The sequence below is a fragment of the Hemibagrus wyckioides genome, linkage group LG11, assembly GCF_019097595.1.
Source record: "Hemibagrus wyckioides isolate EC202008001 linkage group LG11, SWU_Hwy_1.0, whole genome shotgun sequence".
Lineage (NCBI taxonomy): Eukaryota > Metazoa > Chordata > Actinopteri > Siluriformes > Bagridae > Hemibagrus > Hemibagrus wyckioides.
The window spans coordinates 19138804-19161246 of record NC_080720.1 but is presented as its reverse complement, the minus strand read 5'-3'; the positions used below and the strand labels follow the sequence as shown (position 1 = coordinate 19161246).

Sequence of the window (22443 nt, the reverse complement as noted above, 5' to 3'; positions counted from 1 at the left end):
ATCTTCAGCAATTTGAGCAACAGTAGCTCGTCTGTTGGATCTGATCACACGGGCCAGCCTTCACTCCCACATGCATCAGTGAGTCTTGAACACACATGACCCTGTCACCGGTTCACCACTGTTTCTTCCTTGGACAACTTTTGATAGATACTGACCACTGCAGACCGGGAACACCCCACAAGAGCTGCAGTTTTGGAGATGCTCTGATCCAGTCATCTAGCCATCACAATTTGGCCCTTGTCAAACTCGCTCAAATCCTTATGCTTGTCCATTTTTCCTGCTTCTAACACATCAACTTTGAGGACCAAATGTTCACTTGCTGCCTAATATATCCCACCCACTAACAGGTGCCATGATGAGATCATCAGTCTTATTCACCTGACCTATCACTGCTCATAATGTTATGTCTGATCGATGTAGGTTGATCACACCTGATACACTTTTTGGAGAGTAGCCCAAAATGGGAGGAGAACCCGGTGTCTTTTTTTGATTAAAAAGCAGCTTTATAGCCCCTTAAATGAATCATGAAGTCATTATCATATTTTATTGCAAAAATGCATTTTGTCTATAAATAAAGAAAAGCAGCCATAAATGTCTTGAACCTAAGCTAACGGTTTATAAATAACAAATGTAATCAAACTTTATTGCATTTATTTTTTAATCACTACTTCATATCAAGGTTCTCTTCGTGTCTTGTGAGAAAACAAACATTTTAGTGACACATGGTTCACAAAATACAGATCTTTTTGTTTATAATCATATTTTACAAGGAAGCCATTTCATAATGAAAAAATAATGGAATTTATTTTGTTACATAGAATGAATGTGAAAAGAATGTTGACACTAATCTGGCAAAAAACAAAAACAAAAAAAATCCTGAAGGTTTAACTCGACCCTCTCTAATCATGAACATGGGAATATACTTATTTACATATAATGTACTCCTGAGATTTAAATAGATTCAGTTGCAACACTTACAGGCAACACCAGAAAACAATGTCAATTTCACAGAGCTCTACACCCAGCACTGAAGGAACATATTACACAAAATTAATTATGCAGTTAATCAAATAGGACACAATGACATAACATTTCTCTATCGGGATCAAATCACCCGAAGAGGGTTAATGCTACCCATCACAGATCTGTAAGCCACAGTACAAAACCACATCAATTTGACAAGCTTAGTAGTATAGGGTTCCGTCTCCAATTCCTTCTACACCTTGACAGAACCTCATAATAATATGGTCATGATATTTTTTGGATTTTCTATCAAAAACATGTTGAGTATTTCTTAGTGAAATGCTTGGGACAGAATAAATTGTAAACTTTAATAGATAACTTTAACTCTCAAAAGCTTAACTGTCTGAATAAAACCTAGCCCTAACCAATTGAAATGCTTGTATCAGATTTCTAACTTTTGAAATTTCCATTTTTTAATTTTCACATTTAAATCAACAAGACTATGAAAATAAAACCTGAGTCGTCGCCTGCTAACACATAATTGACAACCTTTGCTGGGAACATACTGCTATTTTATAATGTGGCTACAAGATCTGTGTCCTGAGGACTAATTTTTGCACCAGATGTGTACGATTATACACTGCTCATTACTGCAGCCTGGACCCTCTAGACCAGGGGGAGTATTGCACAAAGTGAGCTAAGGTGATACATCAGGTTTACTTCAAAAAGACTTGTCGGTTTCTGCAATAATCTTAAACCCCACACAGTTACTCTGTCGATAGTCTGCTTTTGGACAGTTACTGGTGAAGTTTATCTGAACTTAGGTAACGCTGGGCTAAAACATTCTGCCATGATGTCCAAATAATTGCCACAAGCCTAATTTATCTTCTTTTCCACGATACATTGTAAAAGACGCTTTATTAGGGATATATATACACAAATTACAATAAATCCATCTCACAGCTAAGGTGGTCCATAGCTGATGCTCGCTAATGGAATGCACTTAAGCCTGACTATTTTGATAAGCCTGGATTTTTTGAAACTCACTTTGTGGAATACTCCCCAAGGTTTTCGTAGCCATGCTCAAAATACAGAAAAATGAATTCATGCAAGTTAGTTGTTGTACTATTGTATTGACTGCTGTCTGTTGAGTTGTTAATATATTACTTTCAGACAGCAAAAGCAGACGTATATCAAAAAAAAAAAAAAAAAAAAAAAAAAATGCTGACATGTAAGCTCTATGGATCACAACTGTATTGATGCATGGCCAGCAATGGTGTTCCTGCGTTTAGACACTGCTCTACAGGCAATCAAATTGTCCAACACATGCAGTTCATTATTTTTGTACACATGTGTACATACACAAACATGCACACATACTCACACTCACAACAATAACTGACATGTTTTGTGCAAGAAGAATCATTAAACACCAGTACAATGGTCAGTAACAAGATACAGCCATCATCCGATGAGTTTTTCTTTATATTCCTGGAACAGGGAACATTGCTCATTGCTATACTTTGCTTGAAAGTTAGAAATCCAAATGGTCTTTTTGTCCAACCGAAAACAATAAGCCCTTCCTCCAATCATTTGTGTGAAATGTCCAATTACTGTGCTTATTAATTTGGCTCCTTTTGCATGGTTTTCTGATGTCTATAGCCTTTTTTATGTCACTGAGATGTAAAATGTCCAGATCTCTTCTTTAGTGTTTCCTCTAATGTGTATTAGTGTCAGGGGTGGAGGCTGAAGAAGGGCTTGGGGGGGTAGAGGCTCGTGAGGTGTTGGAGTTTTTTTCCAGGCTGGGGCTCTGGGCTGGGCCACTCTCAGGGGCTTTGGTCAGGACGCGTGTGTTAAGGGTGGACAATGCTTTGGGTTGAGCCTGCAGGCCCGGGCTGCAGATCAGGTGGTGACGCTCCCAGTCCTTGTGCTGGCAGAAGGAGCCGCAATAGCGAGCAGCATTACACCCACTACACGTTTCACTTGCCTTCCGGCCACAGTTCCAGCAGCACTGAGAGAAAGCAAGACCAAGAGTTTGTGTGGGTGGGAGTGAATGCATGCTTAGTTCAACAGATGAACAAACAGACAGACTGGGATACATGCTTATAGATGGACAAATTAATTAATAGATGCTTACCTCACTGGAGTCCTCTTGTTCGTTGATGACCTGAATTGCATCTTCTGTGGCTTTCCTTTTGGCCTCAGCTAGGGTTTTTTCCATCTTGGCTCTCTCAGCTGCAATCATTTCAAAAGCCTTCTGCTCTGCCTCTGCCACCGCCTTTTGTACCTCATCCATTGCCTGCCGCTTCACCTCATTGACCGCTTCCTCTACAATAGCCACATAGAATCAAAAGGTTACACTCGGCACCAATGATTAGAATATAAAGAGATCAAATCTTATTTATTCTTCTCCATATATAAGTGCTTATGCAGGACATTTCTAAGGATTAGACAGGTTGTATAATTCTTAAAAATGTCAGATAAGGCAGAAACTAAGGAACAGGTGCTTGTGGGGGTAGTAAACAGGTTTCCTAGGGTTGCCACCCTTACCAGCTTTCCTCCAGATCTCATCAGGCACATAGCCAGGGCCAGCATGCAGAGAGAGCTCCCGCTGAGTATCTGAAAGATGAAGAGAACGTTCACATTAAAACACAGCACTCAACACCAGAAGAGGCCAATGCAGAGAGAGAGAGAGAGAGAGAGAGAGAGCAGTCGTATAGAAAGCAACTTGGTTTTGGGCAGGGACTGATCACAGATGGTAGAAATGAGTGAATGCCAGAAAGCAGACCTCAAACAACACACTCTCCTAATGTAGCAGCCTGGACACAAGCATGCAACACCTGCTCACTCAGCAGGCAGGCAGGCAGGCACACACACACACACACACACAGTCAGAACACAAAATCAGTTGGAGCATAGTGCCTCAGATCACCACAAGAGGGCACAAATAATTCACTCACACTTCAAATTTCCATGAATGGTTACACCAAACATTTTCACAGTAATAATTAATTTTTTTTCCCCCTCACACATGTTCTAAACCAGTTCAGTAATAGTATACTAGAGAACTGACTCACCGGGGGTGACTGCATCAGCAGAAAGAGGACTGTGCGATTTGGAGAAGGACACAGTGCTGGGAGTTGCAACACTCTTGCGTGCACCATCGAGCTGACTGGACCGCCGTCGCCAGTAGTTGAGCTCCTCACGGTCTGATTCCTGACAGCGCCTCAGGACACTCACTGAACGCCTTGTCTTCTCCACCATGTCCACGATGCAGTTCAGCACCTATAATTGTGTAATTATTTTTTTTAGATCATTTGCCATTCTGCCTGTTCCTCTGTAGACATTCAAATTCATATAGACTCAACACGGTTGCAAATAAAACAAATTTGTGATGCACATGCAATATTATAAAATATACCCCAAGATGTTTTGTTGTTTATTATTTGATCTATCCTTAGAATAACTGAGTTCTTACATGGTCTAGATGTCTCCATTCATCAGCCCACTCTCTCTCAGTCAGTCTGTGGTCAACTGGCTCCTCATGGTAGCCCCCATTAGTACCTGATTACAACATAAAAGAACATTCAGATCTGAGACATATCATACATAAATCATTTGCCATCAATCTTTTTAGATATATATGATATATATAAAAAAAAATTGCAAAAGACAGAAAGAACAATAAAAAACAGAAATAATTGAAAAAATACAGGAATAAAAAAACTTTAGCTCAGAAAGATACAATGATGAAAAACAGACTGCAAAAAGACCACATCACTCACAACCCACATCTGGAACTCAGCTGTCAGAATGCATTCTCCACCCCATAGTGCACACACACACACACACACACTCACATTCCTTCAGGGAGCCGCTCTGGCTGAGTGGAGCAGGCCACTTCTAAACAAATCAAGGCTTGGATATGAGGCTCTAACAACACACTTGCACGCGTGCACTCACACAGAGCCCACCATCAGTGGGATGTTTCTACTCCTATTGCAGTTCAAACGCTCTTTAATGAAGATTGAGTATAGTCCAGGGGGAACTGGCAGAAGCTCAAGACAAGCATGAGGGGAATAAGCTCATGCCGATATCAATTTACTTAAATGACCCCCTCTTTCCTCTTTACTTTCCTCTCTACCACTGTCCTTTTGAAGTTCAGGGACTGCCTTCTAGAATGGACTTCAACTATTAAAATTTCCATCCGTTCAATCATGGATACAGCCCTCTCTCATTATTCATCAAATTAATTTGCGTAATTGTATTTGCTTGGACTACTGCCATTGCTTGAATGTGTATTGCTGCAGAAGCACAAGTACAGTAATTACCTGGGAGTCGTGGCCTGTCCTTCAGTTCTCTGAGCTCTAGGATGCGATGTGGCTCTCTGTACAGGTGTGGGGTGTTGATGTCATCCAGGGCATAGTGCTGGAGAGGGGGTGGGGTTGGATGAATCTGGAGAGGAACAGGGTGGGCAGGGCTATGTCTAGGGGCAGGGCTAATCGTGCAGATTCGCTTGGCTGGAGGCTCCAACGGTGCTGGGGGTCGCTCATGGAAACCATTTTCTTTGGCTCTAATTAAAGGTGGGTAATAAATAAAAAGTATGGGTCATAGTGTGGTCAAACAGAGGGAACAACTTTGTCCAGTATGTTATGTGGGTACCTGCTAGGGCTGTGTCGCTTGTTGCTGTCGCTTGGCTCTAGCAGTAGCTCGGTGGAGTCTGCAGGAGAAGGTGCAGCTGTGCTGAGCAGCAAGTGCTCATGCTGGGAGAGATACTGTGCTGGAGTCTGCTTAGCTGCACGTGCACAATGCAGCAGCTCTCTCTGCAGCAATGGTAGGTTTGCCTGCAATGGAAAAAATGGAAAAAATTATGCAAACATCCTGGTAAGCAAACACAAATACAGCATATACAAGAAAATGTGTCCGGTGTCTTAGTTTCTATTTTTTAGAATCTTTGACATAGAAGTGTAGGAGCTCATTTTACATTATAAGTTTTCTGCACTGCACAAAGTTTTTACAGCCTGCAGTTTCATCTTTTCCCTTAAGATGGTTCAAATTAGCCGCCCCCACACACTGGTCCTGAATCAGGGCTTAGAATCAATCTGTGCAAAAACCTCAAAGCAGCCTCCGTGTCTGGGACTGTGGCGTCTACATGCAGTCTTTGATTGATGGAGGCCCTGTTCAGCATTACTAAACACTCCCTTAGCATTACGTCCACCTCCAGACTACTGTTGGCATTAACGTCTCCAGACAAAATACACACTAAATCTGTCGTGAAAACCCCAGAGATGAGGGGAGGAGAAAAGATTTGCAAAGTTGTCAAAATGACACAAAACAGATCTATAGCATTCTTTGCACAGGACTGGTATATGGACCATGTTATTAGAGCAGACATGCTGATTACTGAAAAGCTGGTTTCTGTCAATGCTGATACATTTATTCAATAAAGAAAAACAGAACCTTTTTGAGCTGATTTAACTGCATATAAAATATAATGTAAATGGCTAACCCAAGTTTCACCCCTGCCTACAGTTACTGGTTAAGGCAGGTTTAACCCTGACCTGGCCTTAACCACACCAGATAAACATCCTTCAAGTAGTTTAACATTTCAAGATGGACTTCCTCGCTCTCTTTTTTCTTTAATTAAGACCATACATTGAATAATTACCATTCCCTTCCTCTTTCTCAGTCTCTTGCCAGTACATATGCTGCCCATCATTCAGGCAAGATGTTTCCAGGATTGGCCAATCCTCTGGATGCCTGTGTTAATCTAAGCTGGAGTCCATATGTCGCTCAGCCCCCATAAAAAGTGCTGGGACACTTTACAGCCATGTTTCACACTTCCGAATGTTCTGGATATGTCTTAGATCAGTGCTCCAGGGGAGGAGAACAGTCTCAGAAACCCAGAGGCATAAATCAGAGAAATTCTAGTTCTCAGAGAATTGCTGCTCTGAGAGAAACTTATACTTCGTTTGGAATTTCTCATGGTATATTTGTATCAGAACGGTGAAACCATACACAAATGGAATTAGGCACAGTGTAACATCCTGTTCTTTCACTACAATCATTGTGAACCTTTCTTAAAAATCCTAATAGTCTGAGGTTTCTACTAGTTGCATTTAGACACCAAGCAGAGGGTAACAAAAAGGTTTCAAATAGAATGACTTAGATTTGCATTCATCAGACACGTATTGTGCTTTTAATGCTTAATCAACAGGTCAGAAATCCTGGGTGGCAAGGCATACTCCAGAAACATAGTATGAAGACATAGTCTACACATTTACTCACATCACTCGACACACTGAAGTGTAAAACAGAGAAAAGTGTATAAACCTTCAAGAAAGGGATCACGAATGGTCTTAAGGGGAAATTAGTGGCCTCCTGTAGTCTGGAATGAAACTCCTCAATAGTGACTGTGGAATTCTGTTAGAAGGAGAGAGTTTTGTTAAGTTTAACAAAATACACAACACAATACAACACAACACAACACTCCAAGTGTACGTACCACCAAGGCAAGTACCAAACTCCGCACACTCTCTCCGATCTCAGGTGAGATGTCGTTGCCAAACTGTTGCAATGTAGTGAGGAACCGCTTCAGTTTACTAAGCTGCCTAGCACCACATGTGGCTGGAAGTTGCTGATTGGCCAGTGAAGAGGAAGAGGATGAGGATGGCCCATTGCTGTATCGCTGAGGTGGGGAGGGGACAGCGTTGAGGGTTGGTGGAGAATGGTTCATCCCATTGGTCACTAGAAAATGGCAGAATTTAAAAGGTTAACTGGCAGAATGACCAACTGAATTAAATGAAATTAAGTATAAAAATTGATGAATGTAGAAAATTTGTTTTTACAAACTATACAGGATTAATAAAAGTTTCCTTACAGGTGTGAACAACTACACTCCAAAAACAATTCTGACCAATTCTACCTGCTCCTGCAGTTATATATGCTGGTATCTACAATCATTTGCAATGAATTTGGCTTTATATCTCAAAATGTAAAAAATAATTTAAGGCACAAAATCCCTGCAGTCTTTAAATAAACATGTGCCTTTACTATCAACAAAATAAACATGAAGCGAAGGGTGTTTTGAGCACCATGATATTGAGAATATACTCCCAGCTTAATCAACACAGTCTTTTATTTTGGTCATGCCAGCTACATATTTGACCTCCGACACCTAACACTTTTTTGGAACTACAATGCACATCTGTAACAGAGGTTTTAGTAGGGAAATTGTACATTTGTGTGGAGAACATACATGCCGTAGAAGAAAAGGCAGCGGGCCGGGGCCCACTAGGGTTGACTGAGGGAAGAGGGGGCATGGCGGATACTGCCGGTCTGGAATGAGACTTTACATCCACTGGAGAACCGGGCATGGCAGGAACCTTCTTCTCTCCACTGTCTAAAAAAATAAGAGAAAAAAAAGAGGGTTAATTTTAAATGATATCTTCGTTATAATCTCAAATGAAATATTTCCTCATGCACTGGGAGCAAAGACACTCTCTACCCTGAATAAATGAGGAACTAACAGATACATTTTAGAGTTTCAAACAAAATTTGAGTAACAAGGTACAAAGCTCATATACCCATTTTGAGTCAAGAGAATATTTGTATTTGCACAACAGTAAAATGGGATGAATAGTGAAACTGATCACCTCACTATTAGTAGTATATAAATACCATAATTTTCTGGCTATTAATAAGTGAAAGGCAGTGAGGATCACAGCACCAACACAAAACAAAACAAACGAGCTCTGGCCCAACACGGGTCCTCTCTCCCATGGTTGGAGGATGCCAGATGTCTTCTGCTTATTAACCGTGGAGGCCCCACAGCTGAGGTGCAAATGAACCAAGCTTTGTCCTTGGGAAGAATAGTCCATCATTGAGCCCCCAGTTAGAAAAGAGTGGCTTGGCTATTTCACGCTTGCTAACTAGCGTTCACAAAGGCCATTCACTGCATACTTTCTGCCTTTGAATGGACCACCAAGCTCAACAGTCATAGATCAGAGAAACTATTGTCCTTAAAAGAACCATGAGCAGAGCCATTAGCTCCATTCCGAGTATATCTGATGCTTGAAAATGCTTTTAGAATAGTGGCTAATAGACAAGTGTAGCTTGGGCTGTCAAAGGTCATGAGATGCTTCTTATGAGACGTTTCATAGATTTATGGCCGCTTCTTTGTGACCAGGAAAATTTTTGTTCTGTGTTTATTCATTGGGACTAATAGGATGAATTGGTGTCTATGGAAGGGAATTATAGTATAGTTTTAAAAGAAGACGTCTCTCTTAAAAGTGCAGGCTAAAGCGATTTTCAAGCTCATGCATATCTTTTACTGTTTTACTCCAACAAACAAAGAACTGAATGAATCAAGGCTGCATGAACAAACAAACAAAAAAAAAAAAAAACCTATACACTTCCAGAAATTGGTCCGACACCTATGTTTAACACACATACACACAACTCCATTCTGCACGGCAAAAGCCTCCCATCTGTCTATTTAGCTCTTTAAAGCTTTAAATATTTATTCCTTATTGTACATAATGTGCTTTTTCCCTTCTGTGTGACCACCTGTTTTTCACCCAGGAGGCAGGAAGAAAAGACAGAACAAATGATGGGGATGGAGGCAGATAAGGCCAAGTGGATTGGCTCTGTGCCATAAAATAAATACTTTTTTCCTTTTTCTACTTAAGAAAATCACACCAACACCACCTGAAATTCACTGGTAAAAGTTTTAGGACTAAGAAGTGGGGTTGTTCAATACATTTCAACAAAATTGTGCCCTTTTACTGTTTAGGTAATGATTAAGATGTCACTGGTCTCAACTTCTCTTTTATAGACAAAGACGACCTCATATGTTAGGACAAATAAACCACGTGTGACTAATGGTAGCTCTTGGAATACATTTGGACTTGGATCTGTGCTATGTTGCAATTGGGAAATGATCATGCTATATTAAACACATATGTGCATGAATACACACAAGGCAGCTGGAGTATGGGACTTTCGGGGGATATACTGATCACCTGGCAAGAACACTTTGCTGTTAACACAGCCCATCTTTATCAGCTCAGCTAAATATTGATTCAACAACAACAAACAGTAAATGTGCTGCTTCCCCTGAGCACCAACTGTTAGTATAGGGCATAAAAATAATACAAACTACTGTGTATAAAAGGAGTGGGAGAGCAACAGAGCACACCAAGGTGTGTGTGTGGGGGGGAGAAGGGGTATGTAAGAACTGAGGAAAAATTGAAAGAAATAAAAATGCTTCAGACAAGAAGGCTTGGACAGAGACCTAGTTTTATATGTGCAGGTGTACACTTTTGTTAAGCAAATAAAACACTGCTTTCACCTGTCTTTTGTTATTTAAATCTTGAAGTTTAGCTTTGTCATTATTCTGAGGGAGGTTGAACATCAGCACACATCTGTGCATTAAGCTATGCATGCTGTGGCAGTGTATTTACTTGGCACTTTAACACACTTACTTTAACACAATTATCCAGGCATACAGCTATGCAACCGCAAAGCTAAACACACTGCATTTACAGGTCTGTCTTACTGAGAAGTCAAAAAGTAAAAAAAAAAATAGTAGTGTTATGTTAAATAGTGATGTAATAAAAAATATTTGCTAAATGTCTATGAGAATTGAGAGAAAATGAAAATATATATGAGCATGAAATTTAAGCATGAATTCCACTGCTGTACAATGGCCAGAAAAAGGACCCCCAGTAAAGTACACAAAGCATCAACGGCTTCATTGAAATTAGTGTTTCAAAGACATGTATCTAAACCAGCATCCATCCAAGCTCAAATGCACATATAATCCCAGCATCATGCACAGTGCACTGCAGAGCGTAACCAAGTCCATTAGCATGAATAAGTAGAGATATTTACTCCCCCCACCACTGGCTAAAACGCTTAACATTGGAGCAACTTGCACAAAGAGCTTATTTAAAAGCCCCGCTCTGCCTTTGTTTAAAACGATATACAACTTTCCATTAAAAGCACTTGAGTGCGTCCAGACTGGAAAATCATTTAAACACAGTGCAACAAAAGACTGAAAGGCTCATACCACCTTCAGGCACCCAGCAGCCACATAAACCCCCCTCAAGCCATGGATACAAAGGGTTAAGCTATCAAATCTTCAGCAGAGAGTGGGGGGGGGTGTTAGAGGCAGCCGCCTCAGAGCATCTCTACCATATGGACCTAATGGGGCAGCATGCTGGCAGCTGGAGGCTCCAACAGTCACCTGTGTCTCAGCAGAAGGGGGGGGGGGGCATGGAGACGAAGAGGATAGAAGACATGGCTGCTGATGGGAAGTGTGTGTGTGTGTGTGTGTTGGGGGGTGGGGGGGCTGCAGCTGGGGGTTGGGCAAAGGCAAGCAAAACAAAGGCTGCACCTGGTGCTTGTCAGTCCTCACATACTAACAATACACACACATCTGTTCCTCTCCAGCAATGTAGGCGTGTGTGCGCGTGTGTGTCTGTGCTCAGCAACAGGTTGCACAACTGTGTGTGTGTGCATTTGTTGTATATAGAACTACTGTGGCCCTACTAATTGCAACAAAGCAAATCCCCTCTTGACCCTCACTCATCAACCGTATTCAAATCAACTTCATTTATGGCTTTCCTTTCTGTGAAAGGACAAGCCTGGGGCTTTTATTAAGTTCCTCTATAACAAATCACAAGAGCAATTCAAAGATCTCCCACATGGGTTTTAAATAAACAGAGCCTGTGTGTGTATGTGTCTCCCCATTAGCAGTGACAAGCTATATATGAATACATACATACATACATACACACACACACACACATATATATATATATATAAATAAAACGTGTATATACATACATATATATATGTATATATATTCCTATTACCAAACTTAACAGCTTACACAGCCAGCTATAACAGAAAGCTATATTCAAGCTACTTCTATAAAAAAAAGGAATGTCTTTACTTTTCCCTCTCACACTCCCACACAGAGCCTGTGAACATTAGGTCAAGCCTGAGTCCTGTCTCTCTAATTGTGGGGCCCATGAGGAGATTAACTTACGGCTGTGTCCCCAGGGAAAGCTGGTGGACAGTGTAGGTTAAAGTTTGGGGTCAGTGAATACAGCTCGGACAAAGAAGCTGTGCCACTGTGGCTACTGATAGTGCACTTACACGGCGAGCACATCCGATGTCCTGCAGGGCCCCTTCTCAACTCGATCCTGAGAAAAGCAGGGTCATAACGACATGCTTATTAAGCATGACACTTTTACATGCAGAGTAAATCAGATGTATTAATAGATTGTTTCATGACATGTCAACAGTTATTACAGGTTAGTACTAATTGGTACTTCCTGTTGGCTGTTCCGGTTGCTGACCCGTGTGCGTGTGTACACGCAAATTACTGTAACTTTTAATGTCTAACCAAATAAAGAAAACAAAATTGTCCTCCAAATCTCTCATCTCTCTCTTTCTCATGAGGCCTGAATAATTGAGTGTGATTAGTTACATATCCCCAAACTCTCCATTTACGACAGAGCAGACAGCCAGTCTGCAGGGCAGATCTCTCTCTCTCTCACACTCACTCACACACACACACACACCCAGGACTGTCAGGCTGACAGTGTGCAGCGTGCTCTGGTGTGTGTCTGTCAGGGCTTGCCAGGAGATTGTGTTTGCTAAGATTATGCAGGCCTGCAGTGACGAGCAGTCTACAACAAACACTGCCCTGGAGCCCTTTTCCAGTCTGAAGCAGCACAGCTTCGAGCAAGTCTGCAAAATTTGCTGTTACTAAACAGACAGTTTTTGGCAAAGCCTCAAATTCCACCTTCTATCTGAATGTATTTATTACACAGTTCACCAATGTATACCATTCAGATGATCATCCAATACCTCACAGACAAACACAGACCATTTATGAATTGAAGTCACTACTTTTTTTAAAGACAGGGAAGTAAAGTAAGGATTATGTGAAAGTGATGCTGACACAGAAAGATCCAGGAAAGGAGCAGTTGATGAAGAATCCCTCTCAGACTTCCCCAGTATGGCATTCTCCTGTCTGTGGTTAAAGTATGTCCCATGTGGAATAGTCATTGACTACCTTTATCCAAAGCCAACAAAATTCAGTGCTGCACCATAACACCAGTCTTAATATTCAGAACAGTCTGTATTTACAATGATTATATTGTGTTCCAAGCAGAAGCAATTTTGTCTCATAAAAGAAATATAAATTTTGAAAATGTCTTAAAAGTGAAGACATACATTGACATAATGCACACACAGACACACACCCACCCCTCACCTCTCTGTGGACGGTCCTTTTTTCCTTCCGTCTTATTCAAAAAACAAGGGAGTCCCTTGGTTTAGCTTGTTTACAGCTCCTTTTTGCTCCCCTTTTCTCTCCTTCATATGTGGGGCATGTGTCTAAGCCCCCTGCATATGTGAGCTGCAGTCCAAGCTCCTCTTGCAGCCAGAGAAACACAGATGGAGTCCAGATGGGCGAAGAGATTCAGAAAGACTTCTTTATTTCTCTCTTGCTTCCTTTCCCACTTGGGTTGTAGCTCTATTTGCCTCTCCACTTTTCTCTTCACGTTCTTTCGCTGCTCAGCTATTCAACCCTTTCACCTCTCTTAACAATCTCACTTTGTTTTTCTCTCCATCTTTGTCTCACACGCACACACACACAGACACACACACACACACACTTCCCCCCACTTCACGATGCTCACTTCAAGCATAGCCGGCTGGGCCAACGACACGCCCATTCTGTGGCTCCTGGCCAATCAGCTGATAATCTATTTAATGTATTTAGTGAGGCGGGTTTGCTGATTAACATAACTAATTGTTCTGGCACTAAAAGGTCAAACAAAGTATGTGCCAGGAAAAGGGGGAAAGATGGGTCACTTAATAAAACATCCCGAATAATGAGACCTGATAATACACAATAGTGTCGTGCATTTAAAAGCAACCTACATTTAAGAACATAGCTGAAATGAATCATTAATCCACCTAAGATAAAGGAAAGGCAAAACCATTTGATTTGAAATTTTAAACATTGGAAAACATAATTTAGTAATTATTAACATAATTACAGTGTATATTATAACTATAGCATAAAAGCATTTTGCAGCCAGAAGAACTAAATAAACATAGTGGATGTGTCAAAGAAACACAAGCAGTCCATTATAAGGTATTGGATGTCTCTCTTTCACAGACTTGGTTTCAAGAGTCACAGTGGAGCAATGAGGCACAAAACAACTGCTAAATACTCAAAGTGTACTTGTGAAGAGTGTGTACAGAGTGAGCACATAACAGTGTCTGTGACTCTCTTTGAGGATATTCCCTGACCCTGCACTCCCAAAGTGTGTTTTGGCACACATTTTATGACCATGACATCCGAATATTGATCGGCATATGCAATATTTTGTGGATGCATGTTCCTTATTATAAAAAAACTAAAAGCCAAAAGATCTTTCTTTTTTGATTAAGATCAGTGTTCTGCTACAGTACTGCAGAACTTAATGTAAACTCCCCACTTAAAAACTAAATAAATAAATTCTGCATTCTTACTATCAGCGAAATATAACAAATATCTCCATGCACAGAGAGGGGGCTGACCACAGTTCTCAACTCACTGTCTATATTTCCAGCATGACCACGTTAAGATGCTTGTGCATAGAGCTTAAATATGGTGGAAACAGCTGTGCAGCCAATCTTCACACAGCTGCACATGGGAAGTGTTCCTCTTCCCAGCCTGAGAGGCAGCACAATGAAACGCATGTGAGGACACAGACTCCCACATGTGAAAACCTCTGCCACCTACAAATCCCATCTACTTCTTATTGACGTCTGTAGCCGTGATTAGCTACTCAATATTTTACTTATTATGTACATGAGATTTCAATCTGCTGACATCTATTCATGTTTTAAAAACCAAACCAGCCTAGGTTACGTCAGTCCATTTGAACAAAGCTAAATTCATTCAAATAAGTCCAACAGAATGGGTGCAAGTAACTCAAACTCAAACAAGTGGGGTCAGTGCTCGTAGCCCCGAGTTAATCCGAGTTTACGCCAACTGATTTCATTTACATGCTAATAAAGAGCTATAGGCCTCACCCCTGAAAAGTTCAGGACCCGTAAAAGTGAGTTGATGTGTGCTTGTGGGTGCACATGTGATGGTACACAATGTATGGGGGTGGGGCTATAGGATTTGCATACAAAATGTAAGACAGCATAATACACGAGTGTGAGAAACAGAAGACAAAAGTATCTGAATTGACACATTAGGTCGGAATTACTTTCAAGACTGCTCAAGTTGTCATAGGTAGGTGTGATTATGTGAAGTTCCTCATAGCAGGTTGGAAAAATAAATGGATGTTCCCTTCTGAACAATGCTATGTTTGTTAATTTAATCAGACTTCAGTTTGCTCATCATTCAGCCAGCAGTATGGTCTGTTTATCTGCACTGCACTCTTCAAAGCAACCCAGCTATTGATAGATAAGCTGAGCAGGGTATTCAGACTGATTGCCTATTAAACAGTGTTTAGTTTTCCTAAAAAGTCTCATCTCTTTTAAAAAAAATTATATATATATATAAAAAATTTTTCCCCCCTATTAGCTATGGCAGTGATCTTGGGTTCGAAACTGTTACTTGAAGTTGAGAGAGAAAACGTAGAACTCCTGCTGGATTCCACTGTGAAAGAACAATAAACATCTACTCATCCAATTAGCAGAAAAAAAATCCATTTTATAGTATCTATGTTGATCCTCCACTCTGTTTTAATACGGGATGCGACTTGATACAAAGTGGTTTACACAGATGTGCAACACATAGGGGGGAGGAACTGAAAGGTGGGCAGACATTCCAGTCTTACCTACCCAAAACCGCTGTCCTCCCTGCCAACAAAATTCTTCACAGCCTTCTTCCAGCCACGCACTCCCCACTACCTCCCTCCCTTTCTCCCTCTATCTCTCCCCTCTCACGCTGGGTTTTGGAGTGGCATTCCTTCTCTCTGCTCTCGGCTCCAGTATGTCTGGCCATGCTGCACGCCTGGGAGCCATTAGTTCAAGTAAAGTCTGACGCACCCTGCCTACCCCCATTATAGGCACATGAGCGTGTGCGCACACACACAGGCTTTACTTCACACACACAAAGTTTGTGGTGAGAGACTGTATACATAGAGAGAACATTTTAGAGAGAAAGAAAAAGGACAAGCAGAGAAAAGTGCTGTGTGATGGTGAATGAATGTCTATGATCGAGAATGGAGAGAGTCCAAAAGACAAATAAATGGATAATTGTGTGCGTGTGAGAGAGAGAGAAAGAGAGAGTAAGCGAGAGACTGAGTAACGAGCTCGTGTTTGTATGTGCATGAGTCTGCACTAAAATTTATGAGAGGTGGGTCACACGCTCACTTGGCTACAGCACCCCAGAGTTTCCACAGCTTGCAGCCAAGAGCATAGATGCAACACACACATGCGTGCGCGTGCACACAATCAAGCTGTAAAGTCATAAATGCCCTTAGAAATCAGTATACTGCTTCACAGTTTGTCCCTCTGAGCTAACCAAAAAAATACCCAGCACTCTACCATATAGACTGTACATAAACAATATATAATGCTGTGAAATGTTTAGGAAAATGGTTGTGTGTGTGTGTTTTAAACCAGGGTAGAGAAACTAAATTATAAATAAATAGGTTCTCCAATCTCAACACAGCATTTGTAAACAAGTTAGAACAAAATGAAAAATTATGTTTCATTTTTAAAAATCTGCATGTAGTCCTGAATAAAATTAAACAGTACGTTTAGAAAGCTGTTAGTTCCGGCAGCTGTATTTGTATTGGACCCGTGTTGTTTATGCAGCAACATATAGCTACAAAACAGCCTGTAATTATTTACTGGATGGTGTCAAAATATGTCAAATGTCTTACATATTGTCCACATAGTTTAAAAAGTAAAAACGACAAATATGCTTGATGGCTAAACGCCCATCCCAGGCCAGCGTTAGCTAGCTAAACTGTTTCTTTCATGTTCACAAGTGCAGCACAACCACCAACAGTCCAGGCTATGTCTAATCCAAGCCTGAGCATAATACGGTTTAGGTTTAGCGAATGCTTATAGCAAGTTTCATTTACTTTGTTTCTTCATCCATGAGCTGAAGCCATGTAATATTATATCTTTGCTGCACAGTGTGTGTAAAATTATACACTGAATGAAATTATGCAAGATGCTGATACGGATTCAAAAGACATTTATGTCTTCCAGTGTAAACAGCAAGCTAATGGGCTACATGAGGAACTGGTTTAAAAACAAACTGTTCAGGACGGTCATGTTTTCAGTTGTTTTTCTTCTTTGAAGCAACTTAGAGACCTGTTTCTTACTGTAGTTCAACAATTTAACATTTTTTTCAGTGACATTTAAATTGTTGTTTCATTCATATAAACTCTTCAATCTTCACTAGGATCCACTAAGTGAAAGTGAATATTAGATGGCCAACAAACCAGCTATAAATAAATAAATAAAAACATTTTTGGGTAAACAAAGGTACTACTTTCTTTACGACAAAAAATTAATCTTGTGAAGTATGACTGAAAAAGAAAGGAATATATTTGCCAATAAGTAAGATTAATAACAAATGCAGCGTTTGTAATCAAGTCTCCTTTCCAGAACAAGAAGATGCAAGGCACAGAGTGTGCTAATATGATGGAAAGTAAGGCTATACCTTAAAAGTGAAAGTGTCCCAAAACTGGTTGTTTTGCTTAAACCCTTTTCTAAAGGGTATGGTTGTGTGTGTCCCTCACCTGAAATTTATCCTTTAATTCGTCTTTCTACCTCTTGCTGGCCTCTAGGCAAGAGACACAGCTGTGTTATTACCACACACACACACCCACCCAGACACACATGTACACACACCTGTGCTTTGCAGGTGGCTCAGCTGTGGTGTGCTGGGAACACCTGGCAGTAAGAAGAGACTGCGTGGGAGCATGCCTTTCCTCAGGTTGGATTGCAGGACCTGTTCACACTTGTCAAGGGCACCCTCTGCATCTCTTTCCAAGGCTGGTTATAATCATAATACAGAGAAAATCTTCTGGAGGTGTGTAAAAATGTTTGCTGCACAAAATAACAGAGGTTAGAGCACCAACTGTTTTCAGGCTTTCTAATTTACCATCTCTACATGCTACAGTTCCAAAGAATGAAGCATTATTGACTTAATTCAATATAAAAGTACTTTTCAACCAATTTTCTAATTTTTCGAACTAATTTTCTCCTCCTATATACATCTACATTTTAAATAAAATTCTTGGGAAGACAAGAGCAGGCAGACAGATATGGGAAACTATACTCCTAAGCTTACTTCGACCATACTGTTTATATAATCAGATATTTGTAATGCATATCTAAAAAAACCACTCCCTCTGAAAAAAACAAAACAAAACAAAAAAAAAAAAAGTCTGCTTGTGATGTTCTCCATGACAAACTTCAGTATGACAGACCGGTGAATATGGATGAAGCCGAACTTGCACACAGAGAGGGGTGTGTATGTACACACACTCCCACTTAGGCATGCACATACAGTCTGTCAACACACAGTAAGAGTTCTCACAGTCTAAATTGAGGGAACTTTTCCTTTTTTCCCCCTTCAATAATCCATTGACCGCTGACAGCCATGGAACAGCTGGTTTTCCTATTGAAAGTGGGAGGACAGAGGGACTGGGGGGTGTGGAAAACAGAGGCAGACAGCAGGACAGAGACAGTAAGGGTGTGCGAGTGTGTGTGTTTAAGACGGAGAAGCTTAATGTGGTGATAAGCCTCTTTCACAAGGTTTTGAACACTCTCCCTATGATGGTCTGCTGACTGACTGGTGGCTTTGTCCCATCAAGCACACAAAACTGGAGAGAAATAGAGAGAGAGAGGGAGGGGGTCTGACCCCAATCAGAGAGAGAAACCCAAACCTCTCACTAGTGCGAGGGCTTTTCAAAGCTCATTTGTACCACTGAAAGTGAGCTACTGAATGAACTGCTGGTAGATGATGTGCATGTTGTAGAACGACACTCAAAGGCAACCAAAGAGAGCCACTGTTAACATAGCGTAGAACTTCAGATAATTCAAAACATACTCTGACAAAACAAATGCTGGTTAAGAAGTCATTTTTTGCCATGTCAGTTAATGAAATTTGTCACTTCTCAGTTTGAATCAACGTGAAAATAACCAGTCCACTCCAGAATAGAGCCCAAGCCAGTTCAGTGTTATCAGCTTGGAATCAAGACTTGGTAAGCACTGGACAACTTGAGAAAGACAGAAGGCAGCAATCAGCATTAAAGTCAAGCTCATATCCGCAGTTCTAAACTCAGGGCAGAGGCCTGACTCCAGGAGGTCCGGTCCCACTAATAACCCCGTCTCCAGTGGAGCGCCATTCTGGGCAACAGGCGCTGGTGGAGGGAGCCGAGACATCTGGATCCCATCTTTCCCAGCCTGTCCGCACAGCGCCATGCAACAAGAAACATCTGGTGAAGCTGATGTCAATTACTTCATCACATTTCCCTTCATGGATAATCTGTTTTTAAACACTCTCCCTCTCTCTTTCTCTATCACACACAGAGCAACAAAATGATATCAGGAACATCTACAGCTGTTAGACCAAAGATTTACTGCACCAGACATCCCGTCCTGAACACGTACACAGGTATTATACATGATGTTCTCACCAGGCATGTTCTTTGTTTGGCAGCTGTTGCATACATAACCAAATCAATTTGCTGACAATTAGATATAAAATACATTACGTGTTCTATTATAAATTCATGGACATAAATGTTTCCATTTTCAACTTATAAAATGAACGTGAATAAACCATCAGCTGATTTATTTTCTCTGAAAAAACACTGAGAAACTTGCCTCTAGTAGTGCAAACAACATGCCTGATGGGTCACAGGAGGTCAACACATTTGAGGAGGTTCTAAGTCAAAAAAAAAAAACCCAACCTGAGACTATCCTAGCCTAGGGCTTCTTTAAACAGATACAGCTGCTAAGGCTGGAGGGGAGATCCAAACTCCAGCCTCTCCTCTCTCCTGCTTCCTCTCTGACATTCACAAACTCTCCCCTGCGACCAAAGCACTGGACTGCCAGCACTGGAGCCCCACAGGAGCAAGAGCCAAAACCAATTAGAGCTCCTACAAACCTGAAAAGCCTCATTGTCCACGGTTCCATTGCTTCAAGTGAGAGCAAAGGAACAGTACTTGGCAATAAAGGTGATTCTGATTTTGATGATTCACATATGTGCTTGCACACACAGACACACACACACACACACACACACACACACACACACACACACACACACACACACAGCCGGACTGGAAGTAGAGCACTAATCTACTACCTGAGTGGGCACACGTCTTTAAAACAAGGCTAAAACAATAAAAACAAACAAAAAGAGTAAAGCAACATATACAGTAAGTAGGATTCAGTTGTACCAGGTAATAAACTCCACCCTGTTCACCAATCACTCATTAACAGTCTGTTTGGAAGCGTTATGCATTTCATTGTTTAAGATGGTTCAGAACCAGCATGATGTCAGAGCTGCCTCACAGCACCACTGTCCCCGATTCAATTGGTGGATTTGTGGCTTTAAACTGCGAATAAGCATGAATCAGTACGCAAATGTGTGCGCGTGTGCATGTTGCTCTGCGATTAACTTGTGTCCCACCCAGGGTATATTCCTGCCTCATGCTTAGTGTTCCCAGGATAGCCTCTAGATCCAAAGCGACCCTGTGTAGGATAAACAGCCTACTGAAGAGCAAATGAAGACAGATCAATCACAATTACCACCTGAGAGTTTGAGCACTGCCCTCTTGTGGTGCAAGCATTCACAACAATTTCATCATCATCATCCACAGCAGCATCCGTGCAATCATCACCAAGTCTGGTTATTTATACCTCCTCTACACCCCAACGATCCAGCAACAGCCGGCATCATCTCTGGGTTGTTGGCACCGATGCGCCTCAAGACAGACAGACGCACCGGCACGGCGAGGCCTCCTGCAGTTCTGTTCTTTAGCAGCACTAAGGTCCAGATGGTGTGAAACTTCCCTGAGTGGATTAGCTCCAAATCCTCCAGTATGAGGAATAGATGGGGGAAAAGGGAGGGAGGGAGGGAGGAAGGGGGGAACTAAAGTGTTCCTCTTGAGCATTTCTCACATAAACAAGACTTGATTCAAGGAAGCTTTGGTCTCCATAAATCTGACAGTCTTCCTGCAGGTTGAAGCTGTATTTAAAGCAGCAGTGAACCTACTCTTAGGGTTTATTTGATGCAATGCAGTGTCAAGTAAGGAGAAATAGACAGTATAAAAACTTTAAATACAGAAAAACAGACCTTTCACTGGAGTAGCAGCAGCATCAAACGTTTTAACCTTTACTTAGGAAGGTGCATGTCGTGTGTTAGTCAAAAAAAGCTATATTACAATGTGCGATAGCGTTAATGAACAATTCTGCACATTAATGCTACACAAACCTTCACATTACAATATACAAACAAATATACACACTAAAGGTACAAAATACCATACCAGTGATAAGGAAAGGTATGATTTTGTACCAGGTTTTATTCCGGAAAACGTATATTTATACGAAGACTCGTTATAAATAATGTTATTTTTCTTATGGAAAGTAGCTGAACCGGAGAACCAGATTGAACTGGAACCCATAACCACTGTTATCAGTTATGACCTATTTATTATCGGAAAAACAACTTAACGTTTAAGTTGACCGGAGTTTTAAAAGCGTTACGAAATTTATACCCAAGTTTTAAAAAAAATGACTTACATTGGAAAGTGCCCGAAATTCCGACCATTACTCCTCCGCGGCGGATTTCGTGTCGGCGCTGTGTCCGTTAATAGAGTGAATTTTGTAACGTGCGCGAGACTCGGAGCTCCACACACGCAACTCTGAAGTGAAGCGCGCGCGTTCAACAACTGACAGAAAAGCGGAATAAGAGGCGGCAGAGGGGTGGGGCTAACACTGAGGAGGCACACGAGCGCGTTCTCTGCCTCGTCACGTGTCTCACCACGTGCGACAAATCATTTGTAATTGATAAGCGCCCTATTAACACCTGCTTTCAGTTAGCTACATGATCAGTCCAATAGCCACGCGAACAAACGTTCATTGCTACTATAATTAACTCTAGTTAACGGAACACAAACCTTAATTAACTAAGTGTGGTGGACATTGGATTGGCTACACAGTATAAGCATGATTCATCAGAAAAAAAAAAAACAAGGACTTGAAAAAAGACCTGGTCATAACACGAATAGAGTGCTAGCATACAATACTAGCCATATGCATACAAAGAGTGTATCCAGTTCATTCATTCATTTATGCTTTACCCTGGGAATAACGAAGGTGAGAATATTTAACCTGATAGTTAACATGATCAGAATTGGATTTGAGTATGATAATTGTGTAATCCATCAGGTCCAAGAGAGAATATTTGAATCA

The 22443-nt window shown here is 41.1% G+C and overlaps 1 protein-coding gene across 3 annotated transcripts; it reads right to left on the bottom strand.

Moving 5' to 3' along the window:
* Window positions 1-640: 640 nt before the first annotated feature.
* On the bottom strand, window positions 641-21917 carry cbfa2t2 (CBFA2/RUNX1 partner transcriptional co-repressor 2). 3 transcript variants are annotated; one of them, XM_058403894.1, is made up of 11 exons: window positions 21772-21917; window positions 8222-8365; window positions 7469-7710; window positions 7297-7386; window positions 5626-5807; window positions 5295-5536; window positions 4442-4527; window positions 4041-4248; window positions 3514-3582; window positions 3101-3291; window positions 641-2974 (listed from the first exon to the last, which is right to left on the bottom strand). In XM_058403894.1, the coding sequence occupies exons 1-11, from the start codon at window positions 21797-21799 to the stop codon at window positions 2681-2683; spliced, it is 1776 nt and encodes a 591-aa protein (XP_058259877.1). In that variant the 5' UTR covers window positions 21800-21917; the 3' UTR covers window positions 641-2680. The 3 variants fall into 3 exon arrangements, with proteins under 3 accessions (XP_058259877.1, XP_058259876.1, XP_058259878.1); XM_058403893.1 differs by lacking the exon at window positions 21772-21917 and adding an exon at window positions 17863-18097; XM_058403895.1 differs by lacking the exon at window positions 21772-21917 and adding an exon at window positions 13256-13591.
* Window positions 21918-22443: the final 526 nt, after the last annotated feature.

Bases quoted from the DNA above. Each gene is read 5' to 3' on its own strand.
- cbfa2t2 (XM_058403893.1), bottom strand. From the start codon at position 17,935: ATGCTCCCACGCAGTCTCTTCTTACTGCCAGGTGTTCCCAGCACACCA. The intron at 5,808-7,296 runs GTTTATACACTT...TTTCCATTGCAG, and splicing joins TCGTGATCCCTTTCTTGAAG to GCAAACCTACCATTGCTGCA. The intron at 3,292-3,513 runs GTAAGGGTGGCA...TGGCTATTGTAG, and splicing joins TGAGATCTGGAGGAAAGCTG to AGGAAGCGGTCAATGAGGTG.